Source organism: Hemicordylus capensis, chromosome 3 (assembly GCF_027244095.1).
Source record: "Hemicordylus capensis ecotype Gifberg chromosome 3, rHemCap1.1.pri, whole genome shotgun sequence".
Lineage (NCBI taxonomy): Eukaryota > Metazoa > Chordata > Lepidosauria > Squamata > Cordylidae > Hemicordylus > Hemicordylus capensis.
This window is the reverse complement of record NC_069659.1, coordinates 5,289,855-5,310,832: the sequence shown is the minus strand read 5'-3', so window position 1 is coordinate 5,310,832 and position 20,978 is coordinate 5,289,855. Positions and strand designations below refer to the sequence as shown.

The 20,978-nt window shown below is 47.1% G+C and overlaps 1 protein-coding gene across 9 annotated transcripts in view; it reads right to left on the bottom strand.

Annotated features, from left to right (window-relative positions):
* Positions 1 to 20,978, bottom strand: part of C2CD3 (C2 domain containing 3 centriole elongation regulator) — a 97,744-nt gene that overhangs the window by 35,436 nt on the left and 41,330 nt on the right. For all 9 annotated transcript variants that reach the window (XM_053306101.1, XM_053306100.1, XM_053306104.1 and 6 more), the window contains exons 16-26: positions 20,631 to 20,874; positions 19,963 to 20,146; positions 17,958 to 18,141; positions 17,691 to 17,863; positions 16,386 to 16,509; positions 14,388 to 14,656; positions 13,226 to 13,315; positions 12,445 to 13,071; positions 9,934 to 10,254; positions 2,693 to 2,831; positions 74 to 138 (exon numbers count right to left, since the gene is read on the bottom strand). In XM_053306101.1, the coding sequence (XP_053162076.1) occupies positions 74 to 138; positions 2,693 to 2,831; positions 9,934 to 10,254; positions 12,445 to 13,071; positions 13,226 to 13,315; positions 14,388 to 14,656; positions 16,386 to 16,509; positions 17,691 to 17,863; positions 17,958 to 18,141; positions 19,963 to 20,146; positions 20,631 to 20,874 (2,420 nt within the window). The remainder of the gene's footprint in view (positions 1 to 73; positions 139 to 2,692; positions 2,832 to 9,933; positions 10,255 to 12,444; positions 13,072 to 13,225; positions 13,316 to 14,387; positions 14,657 to 16,385; positions 16,510 to 17,690; positions 17,864 to 17,957; positions 18,142 to 19,962; positions 20,147 to 20,630; positions 20,875 to 20,978) is intronic.

Below are 20,978 nucleotides of genomic sequence, written 5' to 3'. Positions count from 1 at the left end.
TATATACCAGGAAAGGTTATACCAGGGGTGTGGGGGTTGTTTGTTATATGGTAACTATGGATCTAGAGGATACCTGCTTTATGCCACACTTTGAAGACAAGAGTTTGCTGAGGATCCAACAGAAGCTCATTGGAGAGTCTGTGAAGAATAAAATAGAATTCAGAAACAAATATGCCTTGCTAGCAGAACAAAAGGGCATGCAGCCTGACATAGGGAAAGACAGTCCTCTTACTATATGGGGCAAGGAGGTGGAGAAAATAGGGTATGTCCTTGAAACTTGGTGGACCTGGTCTCACGATCAGTGAGACCCGGTTTAGGGCGGTGAGCGTGGAGAGCGGGCAGGGAGCTCTGGATCAGCCACCCACACAATGGCTGGCTCCGAGACGGAGCCGGCGGGGGTGGGGGGAGCGGGGTCCGTGCGGTCCCCGCAAGCTCCAGTATGCCCTGCGCGAGTGCGCAGGGCATACTGGGGAGACCCCCGAGCCAGGAGGCGGCTTTTCGCCTCCTGGCCGGGGGTCTACTTGTGAGTAGGCGTGGCGCGAAGCCGCACTGTGGCTACTCACGAGCCTAAAGAGCAGGTTTGCTGGAGCGCTCGCTCCACAAACCTGCTTTTTAGCAGGGGTTCCAGAGCGGCTTTGCCACTCCAGAACCACCGGGCTCAGTTGTGAGCCCGGTGGTTCTGACAATCAGCAAAAATCAGGCTAGCAGAGGCTAGCCCGATTTTTGCTGATCGTCAGAATCGCCCCGCTGTCTACATTTCACAAAAATGTGTCACTTACTTCCAAACTCTGAATCCTCATCCCATACTGAAACTAAGGCTGGGTTCAAAGGCAACAGTAATTTATGGTTTAGCATTACTAGCACAAGCCTCAGGCTCACTGCAAGGAGAGGAAATTGGGTGCCTCCATTCCTGGTTTAAAACCAACAACTTGCTATTGCTTCTGAATCTGGCCAATTTTGGCTTGTTCAAACCACAATTTGTGACGAAGCCAAAAATATCAAATCAGGATTACACCTGTGGTGCACAAACTGTAGTTAGAACAAACTACAATTTGTTGGGTTCAGGTGCAACAAACTGTTTTAAAACGGGAATGGAAGCACCACATTTCCTCCCCTTAACTATGAAGGGCAGAGGGGAGCTTGTGAGCCAGAGGCTCATACTAGTAACACTTGGCTATGGTTAATCATGGCTCATTGTTATACCTGAATGCCTATTCTTTCTCTGCTCACCTTTCTCCCCACCTTCCTTTCCTCCCACTATTGGATGCCCCCACTGCCCCAGCATCCTCTTTTTGATTAGTGGCTTCTTGGTTTCCAACAAGCCACAGTTTATGGTTTGCTCAGGTTTTACAAACCAGATCAAAGCCTGCTTCAGAACCTGCAGCTCGCCAGTTCAGATGCAACAAATGTTTGGAAAGCAGAGCACTCAAGGGGAAAGGGAGGGTTGCGGGTGTGGAGGATGGGGGGAGAAGGGAGAGCGAGAGCAGGGGCTTTGATCACGTCATGCCAAGCCATGGTCTGGCACGACATCTGAACCGACCCAAGGTGTGAACTCTTACCACCTCCTTAAGAATTATGGTGGGGATACTCAGAGGTTGAAAGAGATATAAAAAGCTTTGATGGGCAGAAGTCGGGGGTGGGGAGATGATGCACTAGTAAATCTCCTGGTTCCGTGAATAATCTACAGAGCTTTGTCTGCTACATCTCCACAGTGTTTCAGAGGACAAACAGCTCGTATTGTAGCTATCAGCAGTTTTTAATACTTGCCTCCACTTTTCTGAAAACAGCTGCTTAGAAACCTAAATAGGTCACTGATATGATTTTTGGTGGTTATGACCTTTTACGTGAGTGCAAAAACACAGTCCCACACATACCTATTTAAGGTCTGTTTTCATATTTTATTTATGTTCTAGTTCAGGGGCATGTGTTCAAGTTGTCAGTGAGAGCCTGAGGTTTACAGAAGAGCTGAAATCCACAACAGGGTCTGTTTATCACAGGATATTTTCAACAACCCCTCAAAATCATGAGCTTTAAAAACACAACAGTTTTGCAGATTTTTAGAAATATGCCTTTATGTTTCTGTGCAAAAAGGACACATTACTATTTTTCCCCTGCCCAATCAACAATATCAGAGAATCTTTTGGCACAGAAGCACAAGCAAATGAGCAAGAACTGATTCCTTGTTTTTGCTGGATAAAGATGGATCTCGGTGGAATATATTAATATAACCTGCAGGCTCTAATCCAAATGGATTTTAATCTGGCACCGGCCATTTCCTGCCTGCCGTTCTACACCCCTACCTATCACTTCCCCCTCTGCTGGGGTTCTAGAGCCATGTTTCTGTTGTTAGCCGGCATCTGGAACCTTGGTGGCAGGTCAGGGGCTGGGGCAAAGAGGCAGAGCTGGGAAAGGCCCTGCACTCCCTCCTTGTCCTCTTCCTCCCGTCAGCTGGTTCTAAGCCGCAAACAGTTTTCTCCCGGAGGGGCTCTGCAGTGGAGAAATGGCAACTGGGGTTTGGAGAGATGACATGACTGTGCAATGTTCAGTTCCAGTTTTGGTGGGGCTTCCATTGCTTTGATCAGAAACATTCTTCCCCACTGAAATTCTGAGAGCGGCTATGCCAGCTAACCCCTTGGGTAGCAGACAGCACCGCTCTGAAAAGGCCAGCCGGTAAGCAGTCCTGGCTACGTACCTGGTCTGCTGCTGAAAACCCCAAACTGGCGAGTCGGTATTTTCAACTATTTCTGTGGCAACAGGGTTATCGGCATCAGCAGTGACAAACGACACGTAGCTGCTGGGGGCTGTTACTCCACGTTCCGTGAGCGGGCTCCCTGCAACACACAATGGAGGCAATACTGGGTCAGGTCAGATGATCTGCTTGCAGCTATGAAATCCTGGCTGACTGTAAGAGACACACACAGAGAAAGACAGAGGAATGGCTACCATGGAGTGTGCCAATGGGAAGAGCACCACAAAACGGCAGTGCTCTGTGGCGATCTTGAATGGGACTGTGTGAGAATGATGCCTGGATCCTGCACTCCCATGGTGTGTGAAGGCAGAGCCCCTCCTTTTGTGTGAGTTGCCAGTTAGGTGCAGCCTTGCAATCAGTTATGCTGTGGGTTCTCAAACATGGGCCCCCAGATGTTGTTGGACTACAGTTCCCATCATCCCCAGCCACAATGGCTGAAGGCTATTGTGGTTCGGGGTGATGGGGGTTGCAGTTCATCAACATCTGGGGACCCAACCTTGAGAAACGAGAACAAAGTGAACAAGGATACTGACGCCCTGCTATTCACGTCTGTGGCCAAGCCAAGAGGAAAAGGTGAGGTCATGCCCCAGCTTGACCTGGACATGCTCAGTGTGTGTGATGTGGGCCTGAGGCCTTTATAAGGCTCATAATCTCACAGCAAAGAGAGGAGGTGTTAAGGTGCAGGGAAAGGGTAGTGGTGGAGCTTGGTTACCTTCTGGCCTCCAGGCCCAGACCCACTGCCTTGCTCTGCCTTTAAGTACTAAGAGCCAGAGGTTTCTCCAGCGAAGGGGCTAAATCAGCTGATACTTACTGCCCGCAGAAAGGATGAGAGATGACATCAAGTCAAGAGGACTTGTGCCTTCCAGCCTCACAGGCTCAACCCCCCCCGGGGGGGATGGGACTGTTGTACTGGACCCACTTGGGGCTGCCCAGGGTTACCACTTCTGGGGATACAAGAGCATTCTGACCATGGAAACTGACCCGCCTGTGACAGGTAGCATAATCCATGGCAGAAGAGAAACTAAAAATGGTAATGCCATGAACAGGTGACTATCATCAGGAGACTCTAGAAGCTCCCTCTGCCTCTTGAGGATCCCGTTTACCTCTCTCAGATATCAGAAAACAGAGTCAGAGATGAGGATCCTCTATGCTTACAAGAAAAAGAAAAATCAAAATTCTGCCAGTCGGATTTTGTTACTTCAGTCATCAAAAAAACATTTGGTGAGCTTTCATGTATTATTATTCTGCTTTTGTTAGTCCTGGGGAGCAATGACGTATGCAGGGTGCAGACAACATCGCTTCCCTCATGACCACTAGGACTCCGGCTGTTCCCTGTCGTCTCTCTGGCTACTTAAAGAAGATGCTTGGTTGGGTTCTTTAAAAGAGTGCTGATTTTCAGGATGTTGAATTCGGCTCCCAGTACCAAACCAGGCACTAGCACTATGCAATCCTAGAATTTATTTATTATTTATTTACATTTGTTATATCCCGCTCTTCCTCCAAGGAGCCCAGAACTGTGTACTCCATACTTAAGTTTCTCTTGCACAACAACCCTGTGAAGTAGGTCAGGCTGAGAGAGAAGTGACTGGCCCAGAGTCACCCAGCAAGTCTGGCTGAATGGGGATTTGAACTCGGGTCTCCCCAGTCCTAGTCCAGCACTCTAACCACTACACCACGCTGGCTACCATGCACACAGCCCCACCGAGTTCCCTGCCCTTCTCACGTGGTGCCTGCCCTGGCAGGACAAAAGTGATCATTGTCAGCGGAACCCCTTTTCTTTTGTCTTGGGGTCCATCTGCTCAGCAGTTCTGCAGTTCACACAGTTGTTGTGAGGAGAAACCTAAGTATGTAGTACACCGCTCTGGGCTCCTTGGAAGAGCGGGATATAAAGTGTAACAACAACAACAACAACACCTGTCTGACTGTGTAAATAAATAATAATAATGCAAAAATATTATGGGACTTCCGACTACAAACAGACAAACATCTGCCACACAATACACCAGATATAACTGTAGTCGAGAAGAAAGAAAAACAAGTCAAAATAATCGACATAGCAATACCAGGGGATAGCAGAATAGAAGAAAAAGAAAAAGAAAAAAATCACCAAATACAAAGATCTACAAATTGAAATGGAAAGGCTGTGGCAGAAAAAGACCAAAATAATCCCAGTGGTCATTGGCACCCTGGATGCAGTTCCCAAAGACCTTGCAGAGCAGCTCAACACCATAGGGGCCACAGAAATCACCATCAGCCAATTACAAAAAGCAGCTTTACTGGGAACAGCCTATATTTTGCGACGATATCTATAATAACCAACAGTATTGATGATAAAATTCAGCCATCCCAGGTCCTTGGGAAGGACTCAATGTCTGGATAAAACAAACCAGTCAATAACACCTGTCTGACTGTGCTAAATAAATAATAAATAATAATAATAATAATATGCTCTTGGCTGGTTGGTGCAGAGCACAGGCAGCCGTGTCTAAAAGAAAGGCAGGAAACCTTTCCCCTGGGGCTCCCCCATGCCCACACGACACTTCAGTGCCTGGCAGCACAGCTCCTTGGCCACTCTGCCCCAGCATGGCTCCTCTTTCCTGGCTCCGAGCCCAACCACCCTCAACCGACATGCATTGAAATTTCTTCCATTCCCACAATCCTTGTCAAAAGAAAAGACACATCTCTTGAAAAGAGAAGGCAAATAGAGGCACATTTTTCATTGTGACTGCATAGTCCCAGGCTATCTTGGCACAGGGTCTAGATGACGACATATACAGAGTCTGGGGCATGTTCTCTGAAAACAACCACCCACAGCACCCCTCCGTCCACATGACCTGGTCCTGCTGTCTTGGATGCAAATGACCAGTCTTTGATCTGCTTAATGTTTGTGGGAACACTTTTGAAAAACAGAACTTGCTTAGGATTTTAGGAACTCTTGCAAAGCAACACACAAGGCTGGCCCTTCAGGAAGCAGAATTGCCAGCGAGAGGCGGTTTGTTCTGCAGTGTAGGAGTGAAATCTCTGAAGCATTTTCCCCCCACACCTCAGACCAGTAGTTATAACTGGCTTCTGAGTCTTGCCAGTACCGGACCTCACCCACGCTGATTATTTCAAAACATGGGAAGAAGCCTGTGAGAAAGGAGATTAGCTAATCAGCTAATGGGCTTGACCTAGTTCGTCTGTTGTTCGGCACAAAGCCACTGCTGTGCATCCACACAGAACAGCAAGGCCAGGCTCTGGGAAGTGCCTCAATGCCGTTTCAAAGACGGAAACAATGCGGGACATTAACCCCATGGAAATGTTCTGGGTAGGAGGTCACTCACACCAGCACCTGAATCAAGGTCAGAAAATAAGGCTTTGATGGCAGGACTTGCAGAGAACAATTCCCCTAACTGAATTCCACGTTAGTCCTCAAACAAAACATCCAGATACAGAAATAACAGAAGAAAGGCTAGCAAACCAGAGAAGATGCATAATAAGAAATAAAGTCTTCACAGAAGTTGAGCTGGAAGAACTGCAAAGAGCAACACAGTCTCAAGACATGGAAGAAGAATTACCACCAACTGAAGCAGTTGCTCAGGTGCAGGTGGAGGAGGTGTTGGAAATAGAGGATGCCACTGTTGCTGAACTGTTTCAAATCAATACCAGGCAACCTCCCCTTTGCCTTCACCTCAAAAACCCAAATGCCGTTTAACAGAAAAGCAACAAGAACTAAAGCAAAAAATAACTGAGCAATGAACCAAACAACCACCAGGGTCCGACTTCCAGCTCTAAAAACAGCTGCCAAAAAACAACTTGCTCAGGCATTAAAAGATGTCAATGCTGCACTTGCAGAAATAACCACCAAGAAACAAACCAACTAATATACAGTGCAGCCAGGGCCAGATTAAGTTAGTGCGGGGCCTGTAGCATATGTTATAAAGGGGCCCTGAATTTTAAAAAATGCACATAAATATTAAAACATAAATTATTTACTTGCATTGTAAAGTAATTTTTTCATTTGCTATATTTTGGAGTATGGGAAACCAAGCCACAAACTCACACTTACTACAACAACAGTGAACATTTATATACCATTTTTCAATCAAAATTCTTAAGGTGGTTTACATAGAAAAATAAAGAGTGGATAGATGATTCTCTGTCTCCAAAGGGCTCACACTCTAAAAAGAAAAGTATGGTAGGCACCAGCAACAGCCACTGGACAGATGCTGTGCTGGGCCTTCTCTTAAAAGGCACATTTAGCAGAAAAGGGATATTTTATCTAACATGGACCAAATAAAACAGGTAAAGTTTTAACTTTAATTCCCAGTTGGAAGCTGGGCTTGTGGGGCCCTCGAAAACGCGGGGCCAGTAGCAAATGCTACATTTGCTACTACGTTAATCCGCCTCTGATTGCAGCAACAATAACAACACAAGAGCTTGGATATAAGATCAGTGGACCTGTAAAAAAAGAAAGCAGTACATCACCTAAATGGAAGATTAGATTAGAAAATAAAATCTCCAAGCTCAGATCAGATGCTAGTAAACTGAAAGATATGAAGGACAAGAAGCTGAAGAATGAAAACACCAAACAGTATCTGATCCAAACATACCACCTAGATTCAAGGAAAATTAGAGAAGTCCTGGAAATAATAAAGCAGCAAATAACAGCAGTGTCAAAGAAGATTAGCAGATACGAAGCCAGAATTACACAACACAGGCAGAATCTCCAATTCCAGTCGAATCAGAGACGTTTCTACCAAAGCATAGAAGGAGAAACTGCAAGAAACATAGAAACACCAAATAAAGAAGAAACAGTGTGATTCTGGGGGAAATAATGGGAAATTAAAAATTGGACTGCTCCAGGCGATGATGAACTGCATGGCTTTTGGTTTAAACACCTAACAAGCCTTCATAAACAACTATCAAAACAGTTCAATCACATTTTGCAAGGAGGTGATATTGAACAATGGCTAACAACTGGGAAAACTCATCTCATCATGAAAGACCCAGCAAAAGGTGCAGTTCCAAGTAATTATAGACCGATAACCTGTCTGCCAACCATGTTCAAATTATTAACTGGAATAATAGCAGATGAAGTGATGAAACACTTATTAACTAACAAACAGCTTCCAGTTGAACAGAAAGGAAATTGCCCGAACACCAGAGGCAGAAAAGACCAGCTGCTGATTGACAAAATGATTTTAGAAAATTGCAAGAGAAGAAAAACCAATCTAAGTGTTGCATGGATTGACTACAAGAAAGCCTTCGATTCATTGCCTCACACATGGATCCTAAAATGTTTAGAAACAACTGGTGTCAGCAAAAACATTCAGATATTTATAAAAAAAGCAATGAGCATGGGTCAAGAACCTTCACCCTGTCCAGCCTGCAAACAGCAAAATTGGAGGAACTATGGCAAGCAGGAACAAAACCTCCCAAACTGCACGAAAGTGTGGAAGGCAGGGGGTTCCATGAACTATGTCCTCTTGCCACTCCCAGAAAAATTGACAGCAGAATGAAAGCTCGCAAACATTTAACAACAACAACAACTCCTCATCCTTATGGAACACTCTGCCTCCTGAGATTGGTAATGTCTCCTCTCTTCTGTCCTTTAAGAAGCTTCTGAAAATCTATCTATTTTGCCAGGCTTTTATTTTAATGTGTGTGTGGGGGTTTCTTTTTCTTTCTCCCCCCGCTTCTTTTCTTGTCTTCGTTGTTGTTTTAATTTATGTAAACTGCCTCAAGTCTAAGGAAGTCAGGTGGTCAATACATTTGCTAAATAAATAAAATAAATATTTACATACCGCTTTTCAACCAGTTTCCAAAGCGGTTTACATAAGAGAAATAATAAATAAATAAGATGGCTCCTTGTCCCCAAAGGGCTCACAATCTAAAAAGATACATGAGACAGACACCAGCAACAGTCACATGAGGTCCTGTGCTGGGGGTGGAGAGGGCCAGTTACTCTCCCCCTGCTAAAATAAAGAATCACCACATTTAAAAAGTCTCTCTTTTCGCAGTTAGCAGGGGTCTCTTTTACTCAGTTAGCATTTAACGCAGCACTCATTCTGGATTTGATTACTTGCTTATGTATATTAAGCAAGTATATTATCTATATTAAGCACCTCCCAACAGGTGGTCGCTAAGAGTGGACACCGACTTGACAGCACTTAATCAATCAATCACTTGCACAGAGAAGGAAAGGCTTTTCCAGAGGCGCTCTTACCCCTGGACTTTGGGGCCGAAGTCCAGGGCCTCCACACCCCCTGAGGCCCCCCAAATCATCTTTAGTCTATCCTGGGTGGTTTGATTTGTGCCCTCAAGAACCTACATGTTAAAAAATGATGCCTAACTTGCTGAGGGGGGCCTCCAAAGGCCTTTAGGTCCAGGCTCCAAAATTACCTAGGTGCCCCTTGGGCTTTTCACACTCCCCTCTACCTCCCAGGGGCAATGAATGGAGGACCGGCTGTCTAGGGACACCCCTATGCATCACTCTAGCAACACTTAGTGGCCAAAAATAAACCTCAGAGCCCAGCTTTTAGTATAACAAAAAGGAAGAAAAAAGTATCCGCATCTATCTTACAAGCAGTCTGCATTCTAAAGCCAGGTAACTGATGAGATAAAAATGACACAATCTGTATATACGATGATGGTATCCCAAAGAGACAGGGTCAACCGGCTAAAGCTTTCAACAAAAACAAAACTGACAAAGTGCACATTTGTAGCCAACTAGTGTGGCTTCTTCTCTGTTATTTTCCATCAGTGGGCTTTCTAGGGAATTTGTAGACAAAAAAATAAAAATACCCATCCTGATCTCTGAACAAATGGCTACGGACAAAAATAAGAGAGCTAAAAGAAGACAACTAGCTCCAAGGAACTAACCCTCACCCTGCTAACTGAGCAAAGAGTCATCTTTTAAAAGTGGTGATTCTCTTTCAGGGGGAGAGCAACCGGCCCTATCCATCCCTAGCACAGCATCCCTGTTGCTGGTGTCTATCTTATGTTTCTTCTTTTTAGACTGTGAGCCCTTTGGGGACAAGGAGCCATTTCATTCATTTATTTTATTTATATCTATGTAAACCACTCTGGGAACTTTTGTTGAAAAGCGGCATATAAATATTCATCGTATTTGTATTGTTATATCCGCTTTCTGGGTTTTCAGGCTGCTTTCTGCAGTCTGGTAAATCCACAGCCTTGCTTACCTTTTAAGCTCAAGTGCATGGCTCTTTCCACAAGGATGCTAACAGCAAAGGTCTTCCCGTGATCCACTCCGAGAAGAGACTCCTCAGGTAATTTCTCACTGGGGCTTTCTGGGGCTGAAGGATGTGGTTCGTGGCCGTGTTCCCGCCCTTGCTGGGGCAGCCTGGGTGCCTTTCTTCTTTCTTCACCGTCACTGCTGCTGCTGCCGCCGCCATCTTCAGCAGACTCAAGGCCACGAGGGCTGGTGGGGGCAAGTGCAATGTGAACACGCACAGCAGCTCCCAACAGGTTTGAGGCGTTGCGTCGGAACAAGGGGAAGACACCTGCGACGACATGAGAAACCGCGCTCATCCAACAGCAGGGTGTAGCCAACATGGAAAGCTACAGAGTGTCCCAAAAGGAAGCAAGCTGGTTTTGTTTCAAGCTATCTGTGAGTTGGTGGATCTGGACCGGAATCTCAGCCTCGGGACAAAACATGCTTCCCAGGACCTCATTAAACTCATGCCCCCCTCTTAAGCAGAGAAATGGACACTAACTTGCTGATATCCCCCCTGGCCCTGGAAATTCCGTTTCCCCAACGGATGAAACTGTCTTGTATGGATCAGACTATCCTCTGCTCTGACCGGCAGTGGCTGTCCAGGATCCTAAGGAGAGTGTATTTCCAAGCCCCGCTGGGGACCTGGAAACTTTTATTTGGAGAGGCCAGGGATTGAATCAAGGGACCTTCTGCATGCAAAGCAAGTGCTCTGCCAAGCTGCTGGAGCCTCTCCCTTAGCACACTTCTCCCTCTCATAAGCTGCAAGTATTACTTTCGGCATGGTTTTATTAACCCGGGTGCCCCAGTTCAAGCGTATCATGTAATATATTATTCGGTTCAAATCAAGGATTAAGTGGCTCATTTAGGAGACCGCAGGGAATGCTGTCACTACGTTGGAGGACGGGTGGCCACAACACGAGAGAGACACAGATGTGAAGAGCTTGGAACTGCTGAGGCCCTTCTGAGTTTGTAGACTTTTGTTCTACTCACTGGAATGCAGCTATTATGGCTATTTAAGACCTAATGATGTGTTCTCAGGAGATGGCAAGGACACAGAAAGTGATGCTCAGCTTGGGAGTCCAGTCGCAAAACTTCTTGCTTTTTGAAGCCGAGCTGTTTCCCTTGGGAATGACCAGCTGCCTGCAAACGTCCTGCAGGTGTTTCCGGCTGTGCTTGCACTGGGGGTTGTGGGAGCATCACTATCCTGGCTTGGCACAGTACCTCCCTCCCATTTAGCTGCGGCAAGCTGCCTTGTGGATCAAATTGAGCATGAGGGGCAGAGGCTACTGGATAAGTGCTGCCTCCTTCCCCCTCCGGGGCTCAGGGCCCACCCCCCTGTTGTTTAGGAACACAGGAAGCTGCCATATACTGAGTCAGACCCTTGGTCCATCTAGCTCAATATAGTCTGCACAGACTGGCAGCGGCTTCTCCAAGGTTGCAGGCAGGAATCTCTCTCAGCCCTATCATGGAGATGCTGCCAGGGAGGGAACCTGCATGCAAACATGCAGGTGCTCTTCTTCCCAGAGTGGCCCCATCCCCTAGAGGAATATCTTACAGTGCTCACACATGTCATCTCCCATTCAAATGCAAACCAGGACAGTCTCTGCTTAGCAAAGGGGACGGTTCATGCTTGCTACCACAAGCATGCTGCCTCTGAACATGGGACATTGATTCTTAGATACCATAAGCCCTGTTCAGATGTTGGGGGGAAAGGATGCTATACTTTTGTGCAGCACCCCAGAGCATGCACAGAAGTCCTGCCCCCAGGGTTGAAACACCAGGAAGCATCACCTGCCCCACACCCCTCATAGTTACGGCAAATGCATAACTTTGGGTGTCTTTTATTTCCCCCCACATCTGAAGAGGGCTATAGACAGTGATAGAACTGTTCTTCAAGAAGTTTGTCTATGGTAGTAGCCATCACATAACTTGTGGTAACAAGTTTCAGAGGATACTTATGTGCTGCATAAATATGTGTAAGGCACAGAGAGGGGTGCCTTGAACCAGGGCTTCTAATTGGAGCCTGGCGCCTTACCTCCTGCGCCACCAGCAAGGTTACTCCGAGTTGTAGACTCTGAGGCTGCCGGACCATTCTGCCTCACCATTCAGTCAGCTGACTCTTAAGAGCCAATCCTGGTTCACCAGGCTTTATAAAGCCCCCGTTTGGACTTGCTCTGCAATCCAAGCAGCTCGTTTCTGGCGTGAAGACACTGCACTGCCTACGCTCCCGCTCCCTTGATCCCAATCCTGCCTGCTCCTGGCAAGTGGGTCCCTTGATCCCAACCCCTGACTCCTCTTGGACTGACAGTCATCTCCCTCGGGAGGCTCAACAAGGTGCCCAATAGGGCACAGTTACCATTAGATGGTTGGGTTGGTGGTGGGATTAAAAGGCTCGACTGCCAGCCAAATGGTAGCCCCTGGACTGGGCCCAAAGGCTGCCAGCTGCGGACTACCTGTTCACGGCTAATAAACGCACCACTGATGGTTCTCAATTTCCTTGAATTCTGTCCAAGTGCAGCCAGATCCATATAAGCCGACCCAATCAGACGGTCAGTATCCAGTGGTCTTTCTGTGTTGCTTTCATTCCCATAAGCTCGCCACACCTGGAGCTCCAGCTTCTCCTCCCTGAAGTACCACAACAGTGCTTGGCTCTTTGGAAGGTCCACTTGCTTGCTCTTCTTAAAGGCCACTGTCACTTGTTTCTCATCTTCAGCTAATCTTGGCCTCCTGAGCGATGTCCATGTGGCTTCTTGGTCATACAGCTTATAGCGGAGGTAGCAATAGGTGCTTTTATTTAGGTGTGTCTGTTCTGCAAGTAACACGCAGTGCACAGGTAGCCATAGTCTAGGGATGGATACAGTCACTGTTGCAAGATCTGGAGCAGGCTGGCATTCACTGTCACTATCGTCCTGCATGTTCTCAGAGTGGACTTCCTCCCAAGTCCAGCCTAAAAGCTTGGCAGCATCCAGAACACGCTCTCGGTCACTCGGGTGAGCAAAAGTAACAGAAAGCTCCAGGCCTCCAACTATGGTTTGCATGATATTTGCACAATGAGAAGGCACTAGATCTTCTGGGAGAGTAATAGGGTACCAACCTCTAATACCTGTAACAGAACACATAGAGAAAGTATGTCTTTACTACCTTTTAGAGAAAGAAAATCAATCTTCTTAAGTTCCTGGGTACCTCTTTACCATAAACCAAAGCTGTAAAACATCCACTTCACCACAGGTTAATGGAATGAAGACCAGAATCTTTACCTGATCTTTTGATCAAAAGGTCTCTGGTTGGAACCTTGACAGTTCCCAGCAGATAATCTCCCGAAGCTTGAGTTGTTGATGCACCAGGAGCTAGAAATTCAAAACAAAGTTTGTGACAAACATTAAATGAAAATCCAGTTTCATCAAATTGGAACATAACAGACCAGTCCTGGAATCAGTGTTCTCTCTTATTTTGTTTCATCTGTGTACGGAATGAGATTTGTTCTGGGCAGCAGTATCAAGGCAGTGTGCACACACATGCATTCAGAGTGGAGCATTCCAGATTCAACCTGAGTGGGATCTAAAATTAACTGAGCGACATTTTAAAAATTGTGAGTGCATGCACGCACACACACACACGCCTTAGGGAACACTGCCTGGCATATAAAGTTTAAAAGACAGAAACGATTCTTGCCTTGTCTTGAACAGAGTCATATAGTGACTCTGGGCCAGTCACTTATCTCTCAGCCTAACCTACTTCACAAGGTTGTTGTGAGGAGAGAAACATAAGTATGTAGTACACCATTCTGGGCTCCTTGGAGGAAGAGCCGGATATAAAATGTAATAAAATAAATAATAAAATATAGATGCAGAAGGTTCTTTACTAGAGTTGGGAGTCGCCATTTTTCTTTAAAACTTCTTCTGCGTGATTCAGCGTTTCTGTCTTTTCTCTCCCTCCCACAAATGGTTGCTTGTTTATCTGAAATATGATGGCCCCATGGAACTGAGGAGGCTGGCCTCAGTTCACCCCAGGGCCACTCTGGATGCTCCATGGATGCCTGTCCTATGAGGGTTAATGCTCTGTTCCATCACCAGGCGTTACTAGACTGCCATTTGCTCACTCTTTGCTTAGGAGGTCTAACACGGAAGCACTAATACAGCTTGCTGATGAAGTGTTAATGCCATGTTGTGCCTGGCAAATGGGGTGCATTCTGGGAATATCTCCTGAACAAACATCACTGAAGTTAAGATAAAACTGTGCAAGAATACAAGAGCACAGCTAAGAGACAGGATGGGTTAGCAACTTGAATTAAACTTTAGTTGGGAATTCCCAGGGTCATTTCCCTGGCCCCTTCTCAGCTCAGGGCAGTGTCATGATGCAGACGACACTGGTGTTCCTGGCTTGGCAAAAGCTTGGCCTGCCCTCATTTATTTTACCTACCTGATTTCAGGTTCTTGTGGAAGATGGAGAAGTTGATCTCTGAAAACTGCAAGAGTTCCGCCAGACAACATGCTTCTCCGCTACTTCTCTGGATCACGAGATTGCATGGAAACTCAGTGTGGTGCTCGAATTCTGGACAGAAAGAGCGCGCCACGGCTCGTGTGTTGCGCCTCTCCGCCTCAGGGAGGAAGGGCAGGCACACAGACACATAGGTGTTTACGCCAACTTCTGCAATGTATTGGAGAGTAGGGTGCTTCCCTGCCATAATCCTTGGGAAACAGAAGAAAATATCCCAAAAGGCACACATAAGGAACAATTGCCAAGCAGATGTGGCTGGGGGGAGGGAAGCCACTTGCAGTACTAAATGGCTTTGTGTTGCCTTGCCATATATAACGGTGACATGATCCAGTATCAACTTATTTGCTGAGTTGTTCTGTAATGCAATTGCTGACTTGTTAACTGAAGCTTACTTCCTAGATCTTTTTGTCTAATTATTTAAATAAGAGCAGCCCTGCTGGATCAGGCCCAAGGCCTATCTAGTCCAGCATCCTGTTTCACACTGTGGCAAATCAGATGCCTCTGAGAAGCCCACAGGCAAGAGCTGAAGGCATGCCCTCTCTCCTGCTGTTACTCCCATGCAACTGGTATTGAGAGGCATCTTGCCTCTGAGGCTGGAGGTGGCCTATAGCCACCAGACTAGCAGCCATTGACAGACCTGTCCTCCATGAATTTGTCTAAGCCCCCTTTAAAGCCATCCAAGCTAGTGGCCATCACCACATCCCATGGCAGAAATTCCATAGATTATGTGCTGTGTGAAAAAGTATTTCCTTTTGTTGGTCCTAAATTTCCTGGTCTTCAGTTTCATGGGATGACCTCTGGTGCTAATATTGTGAGAGAGGGAGAAATTTCTCCCTCTCCACCATGCATAATTTTATACACCTCTAGCATGTCTCCCTGTAGTCGGCTCTTTTCCAGACTAAATTGCCCCAGATGCTGCAGCCTTGCCTCAAAAGGAAGGTGCTCCAGGCCCCTGATCATCTGGGTTGCCCTCTTCTGCACCTTTTCCAGTTCTACAATGTCCTTCTTAAGATACGATGACTAGAACTGTACACAGTACTCCAAATGTATCTGCACCACAGATTTATAGAAGGGCATTATAATATTAACATTTCTATTTTCAATCAGAGTAGAAGCTCAGACCTGAAGGCACAGTCCCTGCCTGGCAGCACAAGGTCTTCCATCCCTGAACCCTATTTGGGAAGAGGAAACCAGAAACAGACTGCAGATCCGGAGTCTTGGTGATACTCTAGAGTGGGCCAGCTATAAAGCTGCTCAGCTGATGACTACCAGTTGCAGATGCAACGTATCAAACTACTTCACTCCCAGTGACTTCTTTGCTGGGCAGATCCTCTGCTACGAGGGAGCTTTGGTCCCTGAACTGTTGGACAGCTCTGTGGCCTTGCTGGTAAGACACGACTCTACCACACATCTCTCAGCCTAACCACTGCTGTCTGGCCTATTAGGCCTCATCACTGACCCATACAAAGCGAGGGTGCAGACAACCCTAAATGTTCTCCTAAGGCTGTGCGCTGCAGGGGAAGGTCAGCAGAAGTGGGCAGGTTGCCCTTCAGAGAAGTAATCCAGTATTACTCATCTCCTCTTCGAAGAATCCCTGATCAGTTTCTAAGGAACCCCTCCCCCCGCACCGGGATTCTCCAAAACACAGTTTAGAAACCACTGGTGTAGTGGTGCAAGTGGATAGCTTGCCGTGTGATCTTGGGCACTGGGACCGGCTGACTGGGTGAACTCACAGCTTAACCCATGAGAGAACACCCTGTCAGTACAATGTTTTGAGTGGACAAGTCACATAATACCTCACACACAACTGATTGGTCTTCAATTGCACACAGAGGGCATAGCACATTAGAACATGCTTCCACAAAAACAGCTGTGTTTGAGCGGGGTGGGGAGGGGGGGGAGGGAGATCATCAATCATACCTGGCTGCTGCTTGCAAACCTGCTGCTGTGTGTATCTGAACAGAAACAGAGACAGCTTGAGCTGCTAGGACTCCCTCAGCTGCTTTCAAGGAACGCCTATACTTTATGTTCACATCAAGCAAACCTAGAGAAGGGGGTGGGGTGCGGGGAGGAAATACATGTTCAGCTGTTTAGGGATCTCAATCAAGGTTAGTCAACTGGATCAGACGACTCTACACATACACTACCGGACAAAATCCTGGGCAAAGAGCAAACTGCTATTATCCTGCTAAACAAGTCAGAGCTGAGGCCTTCCTAAGATTCCCCCAACCAACCAAGCACACTGAGCTTAATTACATGAGAGTAAATAATGATTCTAAGGAAGGGAGAACCAGAATGATGCAGTGGACAGAGCCCAGACCTCAGATCCATGCTCATCTGTAGCTTCATCTGTAGTGGGCTGTGGGCAACATACTTAGTCTCAAGACAAATTTGGACACTATGAGGCAAATATGGGTTTCTTTGCCCCATGTCTACCTCTAATCCTAATGTGCGGTTGGGAGATTTGCTATGGAGAATCAATAGGAGGTGGTGCGGTATGTGCTTAATCCTCCACTTGCCCACCAATTCTCCCACTAGCTGGGGGGCGGGGCGGCTTGGATATGTCTGACGGCAAGAATTGGCAAGCAGCAAGATGGGTTACACTCCCGACACCTCATTCTACCCTGCAACACCTCCCCCCCCCCGCCCACCCTGCATTACCATTAACTGGCAAATACACACTTGGGAGACAGGGGTTTGCCTACATAAGGCTTAGCTCCAAGACATGTGCCAATATTTCTAAGCAGAGCTAGAAAATGTAATGGATGTACTCTCATAGTTTGTGGTTCTTTCTGCAGTTTTAAGCTCATTTGAAATGGGCAATGGCTAAAGAATAAGCTGAACTGAACTGAAAATGTGCAGTTCCCATCTGCAAATGGGAATCAAGTCTGCGTTATAGGGCTGAAAGACTGTTCCAAATGTTTGGATACAGCAATCACACCACAAACTGGTTCCTATGGTGATCACCCATTTTGTTTGCATTCTGTCCTCTAGAACGAAAAACACGCCACTGGATGAGGTATTACAATTTTGCCTAGGATTAGGCCTCAAAATTTAATTGTAACCTCTGATTTGCTAACCCACTCAAGTGGGTGCCTCAGAGGAAGGAGCTGAATACATACTCCTGAAGTTCTGAAGGTACACCAGTGGGTCCCACCACGGGGAGCCTCTCCTGGTCAAGCCCTGGGCACAGACAAAAGAACAGATGCCAATGTCTTCAGTTACCTGAGGGCTGGAGCTGGGCTTTTCCTGAGCTCTCCGTTCTTGGGATTAAGGGCAGACTAAAGGTCTGGATCTTTACTTCCCCGTGATGCTGCATGGTCACCATGGTGCACAGGCGTGACAGAGGCAAAGTCCCTTTGGCAACCATCTGATCTCGGACATTAGGATAATAATACCTGCCCAAGAAATGAAAGGGGTGTCTGCCTCCATTGTGAATGCTGTCACCAGGAGTGCATTGCAAGGCAGATGGCGAAGCGCAGTGATACATACCTGCACCAGATTTCAAACGGAATTCCTCCTCCTCCTGCTAAGCCCTGTGCAGAGAAAGCACCAAGCAGCAGCCTCTGGACAGGGATGTCAGCAGGGGCCAACAGGGAGTGATGATGCTCGTCATTGAAGATGGGGTCGGGGACACAGAGGGTTGTAGCTGAACGGAAGGGCTTTAGCTCAATGCCTGTGGAAGGAAAGCAGGGCTGGCTAAAGAATCCGCAGGTCAGTGACAAATGCCCATATTAGAGCCAAAGCTGATCTAGCATCATTGTGCCAACCGGGCTTAGAAGAATCCTCTCAGGATGCCTTTCTTAGAAGAAAGCTCAAAAGGAAACATCTGGACTTTGTTGGCAAGACAGGATGTCGTTTTTACCACAAGAGCTGGTTTTGTGATAGGCAAGCATGAACCGTCCCCCTAGCTAAGCAGGGTCCACCCTGGTTGCATATGAATGGGAGACTAAAAGTGTGAGCACTGGAAGAGATTCCCCTGACGAGATGGAGCCACTCTGGGAAGAGCATCTCAGGTTCCAAGTTCCCTCCCTGGCAGCACCTCCAAGAGAGGGCTGAGAGAGAGACTCCTGCCTGCAACCTTGGAGAAGCCGCTGCCAGTCTGTGAAGACAATACTGAGCTAGATAGATCAATGGTCTGACTCAGTTTAAGGCAGCTTCTTCTGTTCCTTTACATTTATATCCTGTCATTCCTCCAAGGAACTCAGGACGGCATCTGTGGATCCCCCCGCTCCATTTCATCCTCATAACAGCCTTGTCTGGTAGGTTAGGCTGAGAGATGGAGACTGATCCAGGGCTAAAGGCTGTGTCATCCAGGGCTAAAGGAACCCAGGTTGTCCCTCGCCAAGGCAGAGACTCCACCCTGGCCATAAGCAAAGAGTAGTCGCTGTGCAGGGGGAGCAAACAGCACCAGCTAATTCTAGCGAGGACCTTAAGGGCCTCCACCCAAAGCCCTTCTCTTGGACCTCCTCCCTAACTGAGCTCTGGGAGGTGGGTGTCAGGAGCACAGCCTTTTTGACTGTGGTGCCAACCTCCTGGAAGGCCCTCCCTGGGGCGGCTTGTATGGCCTTATCATTCTATGCTTTCTGGTGCCAGGTGAAGACCAGGATCTTCAAAAAGGCCTTTGGGCCATGACTGATCTATTCTGTCATTCCAGGGGCTCCCAATGGGCTTCAGCCACTGTAGCTGGGGATGCTGGCAGCTATACTCGAACCACGGTGGGGAATCCTTGCATTGTTGTATTGCTTTGATCTGAAATGCTGTCTGGGAGCTCTCTTTGGTGAGCTGCTTTGAGCTCCCCCAAAGTGAAGGAAGAGTGCAACCTTGGAGAAGCCGCTGCCAGTCTGGGTAGACAATACTGAGCTAGTTGGACCAAGAGTCTGACTCAGTATAGGGCAGCTTCCTAGGTTCCTCAGAGTGGGATAGAAGGTTTCAGTCAATAAATAAGATGAACCTGCCCCCTAGTGGATGCAGCATGTGCAACATTCACACTGCTGAATGGTGATGAAGAAAACCCCTCAAGAATAAGTTCCACGCTCCAATTTTACCCTCACATTAACTGTGAACCATTAACATTAACTGAGAGCCAGGAGTTGGACTAGGACTGAGAAGACCCAAGTTCAAATCCCCATTCAGCCATGAAACTCACTGGGTGACCCTGGGCCAGTCACATATCTCTCAGCCTAACCTTACCTCACAGGGTTGTTGTGAGGATAAAAAAAGCCACATACACTGCTCTGAGCTCTTGGAGGAAGAGCGGGAAATAAGCGTAAAAATAAAAAACAAAACAAAACAAAAACTCCCCTTTGAATAAGAACAAAACAGAAGTCAAGAGTACCAAAGCAGTTGTTGGGGAACATTGTCACCCTGGTTAATAAGCTCTTGCTAAGAATTCTGTCCTTCACTGCAGCAAGTTCAGTTGAGAAGCTGGAAAGAGCCATTGACAAACCAATGAAATGTATGTACTGAAAAGTGACACTCCACAGACAAAACCTACCAGTCTCGTATACCTCTGACCCACAGAGCATGTTGGAGTCCAACTTCTGAACTGGAAAAAGGTACTGCACATAACAGTCTGCTTCTCCCCAGACTGTGGACTGGAGGGGAGTGAGCCCTTTCACACTCTCGAGGTGGACCTCAAAGACGTGTTCTGTGAGTCCCTCCCTGTTTCTCTCTGGCTGCTAAATAAGACAAAATGGAATTCCTGTGAAACAGAGCAGCATCTGGAGAAGGGAGTCCATCTGTAGGCTCTTTTTTTAGATCGTCCAATCTCAAGACACTCTGTGCGGGCAACCATACGTGCGCGCGCGCACGCGCACACACACACACACACACACACACACACACACACACACACACACACCAGCCCAATTAACATTAATAAGATACATGCAACAATTCTAAATGCTTTACCCTCCCTCTGATACTCAGCAAGGCAAGAACTTGGGGTCATGCAACTGATAAGCAGCAGGTTTAAGGGAGCTATTTCAAATCAGTGAAATATTGTTATTGCAATCAAAAGGAAGTTATTTGAGAAGAACTCTGATAACCTGGGGTGGTTATCACTGCTACAGGCTGGCCTTGGAGATATGAAAGTATGACTCACTATTGTCAGGCCTGCATCCAGAAAAAAGAAGAAGCCAGAAGCCAGTGATCTGAAAGTACCTTTGAAGGAGCCACGGCAAGAGGATCCAGAGTATGTCCAGGGCGTAGCAGGATGGGAGGCATGGCCCCTTCTTCCCTCTTGAGCCTCTGCAGTGCCACCACCTGCTCCGCAGAGCCCATTGCCAGAATGACCTTCAGGCTCCCACTTTGGTTGCCAGTGAAGACGTCAACCACAGGCACAGAGCCATCCACAGCAATCACTGGATACTGAGCCTGAAGCAGCAGGTGGGAAATCTTGGGGTCTCTGAAGATGAAAGAGAAAAGTCAGGATAACGTGACAGGCTCATGGTATTCAGCATCATGTGTATTAAATATGCAATTCCAAAGACCACGTGGTCTTGGTCTTGG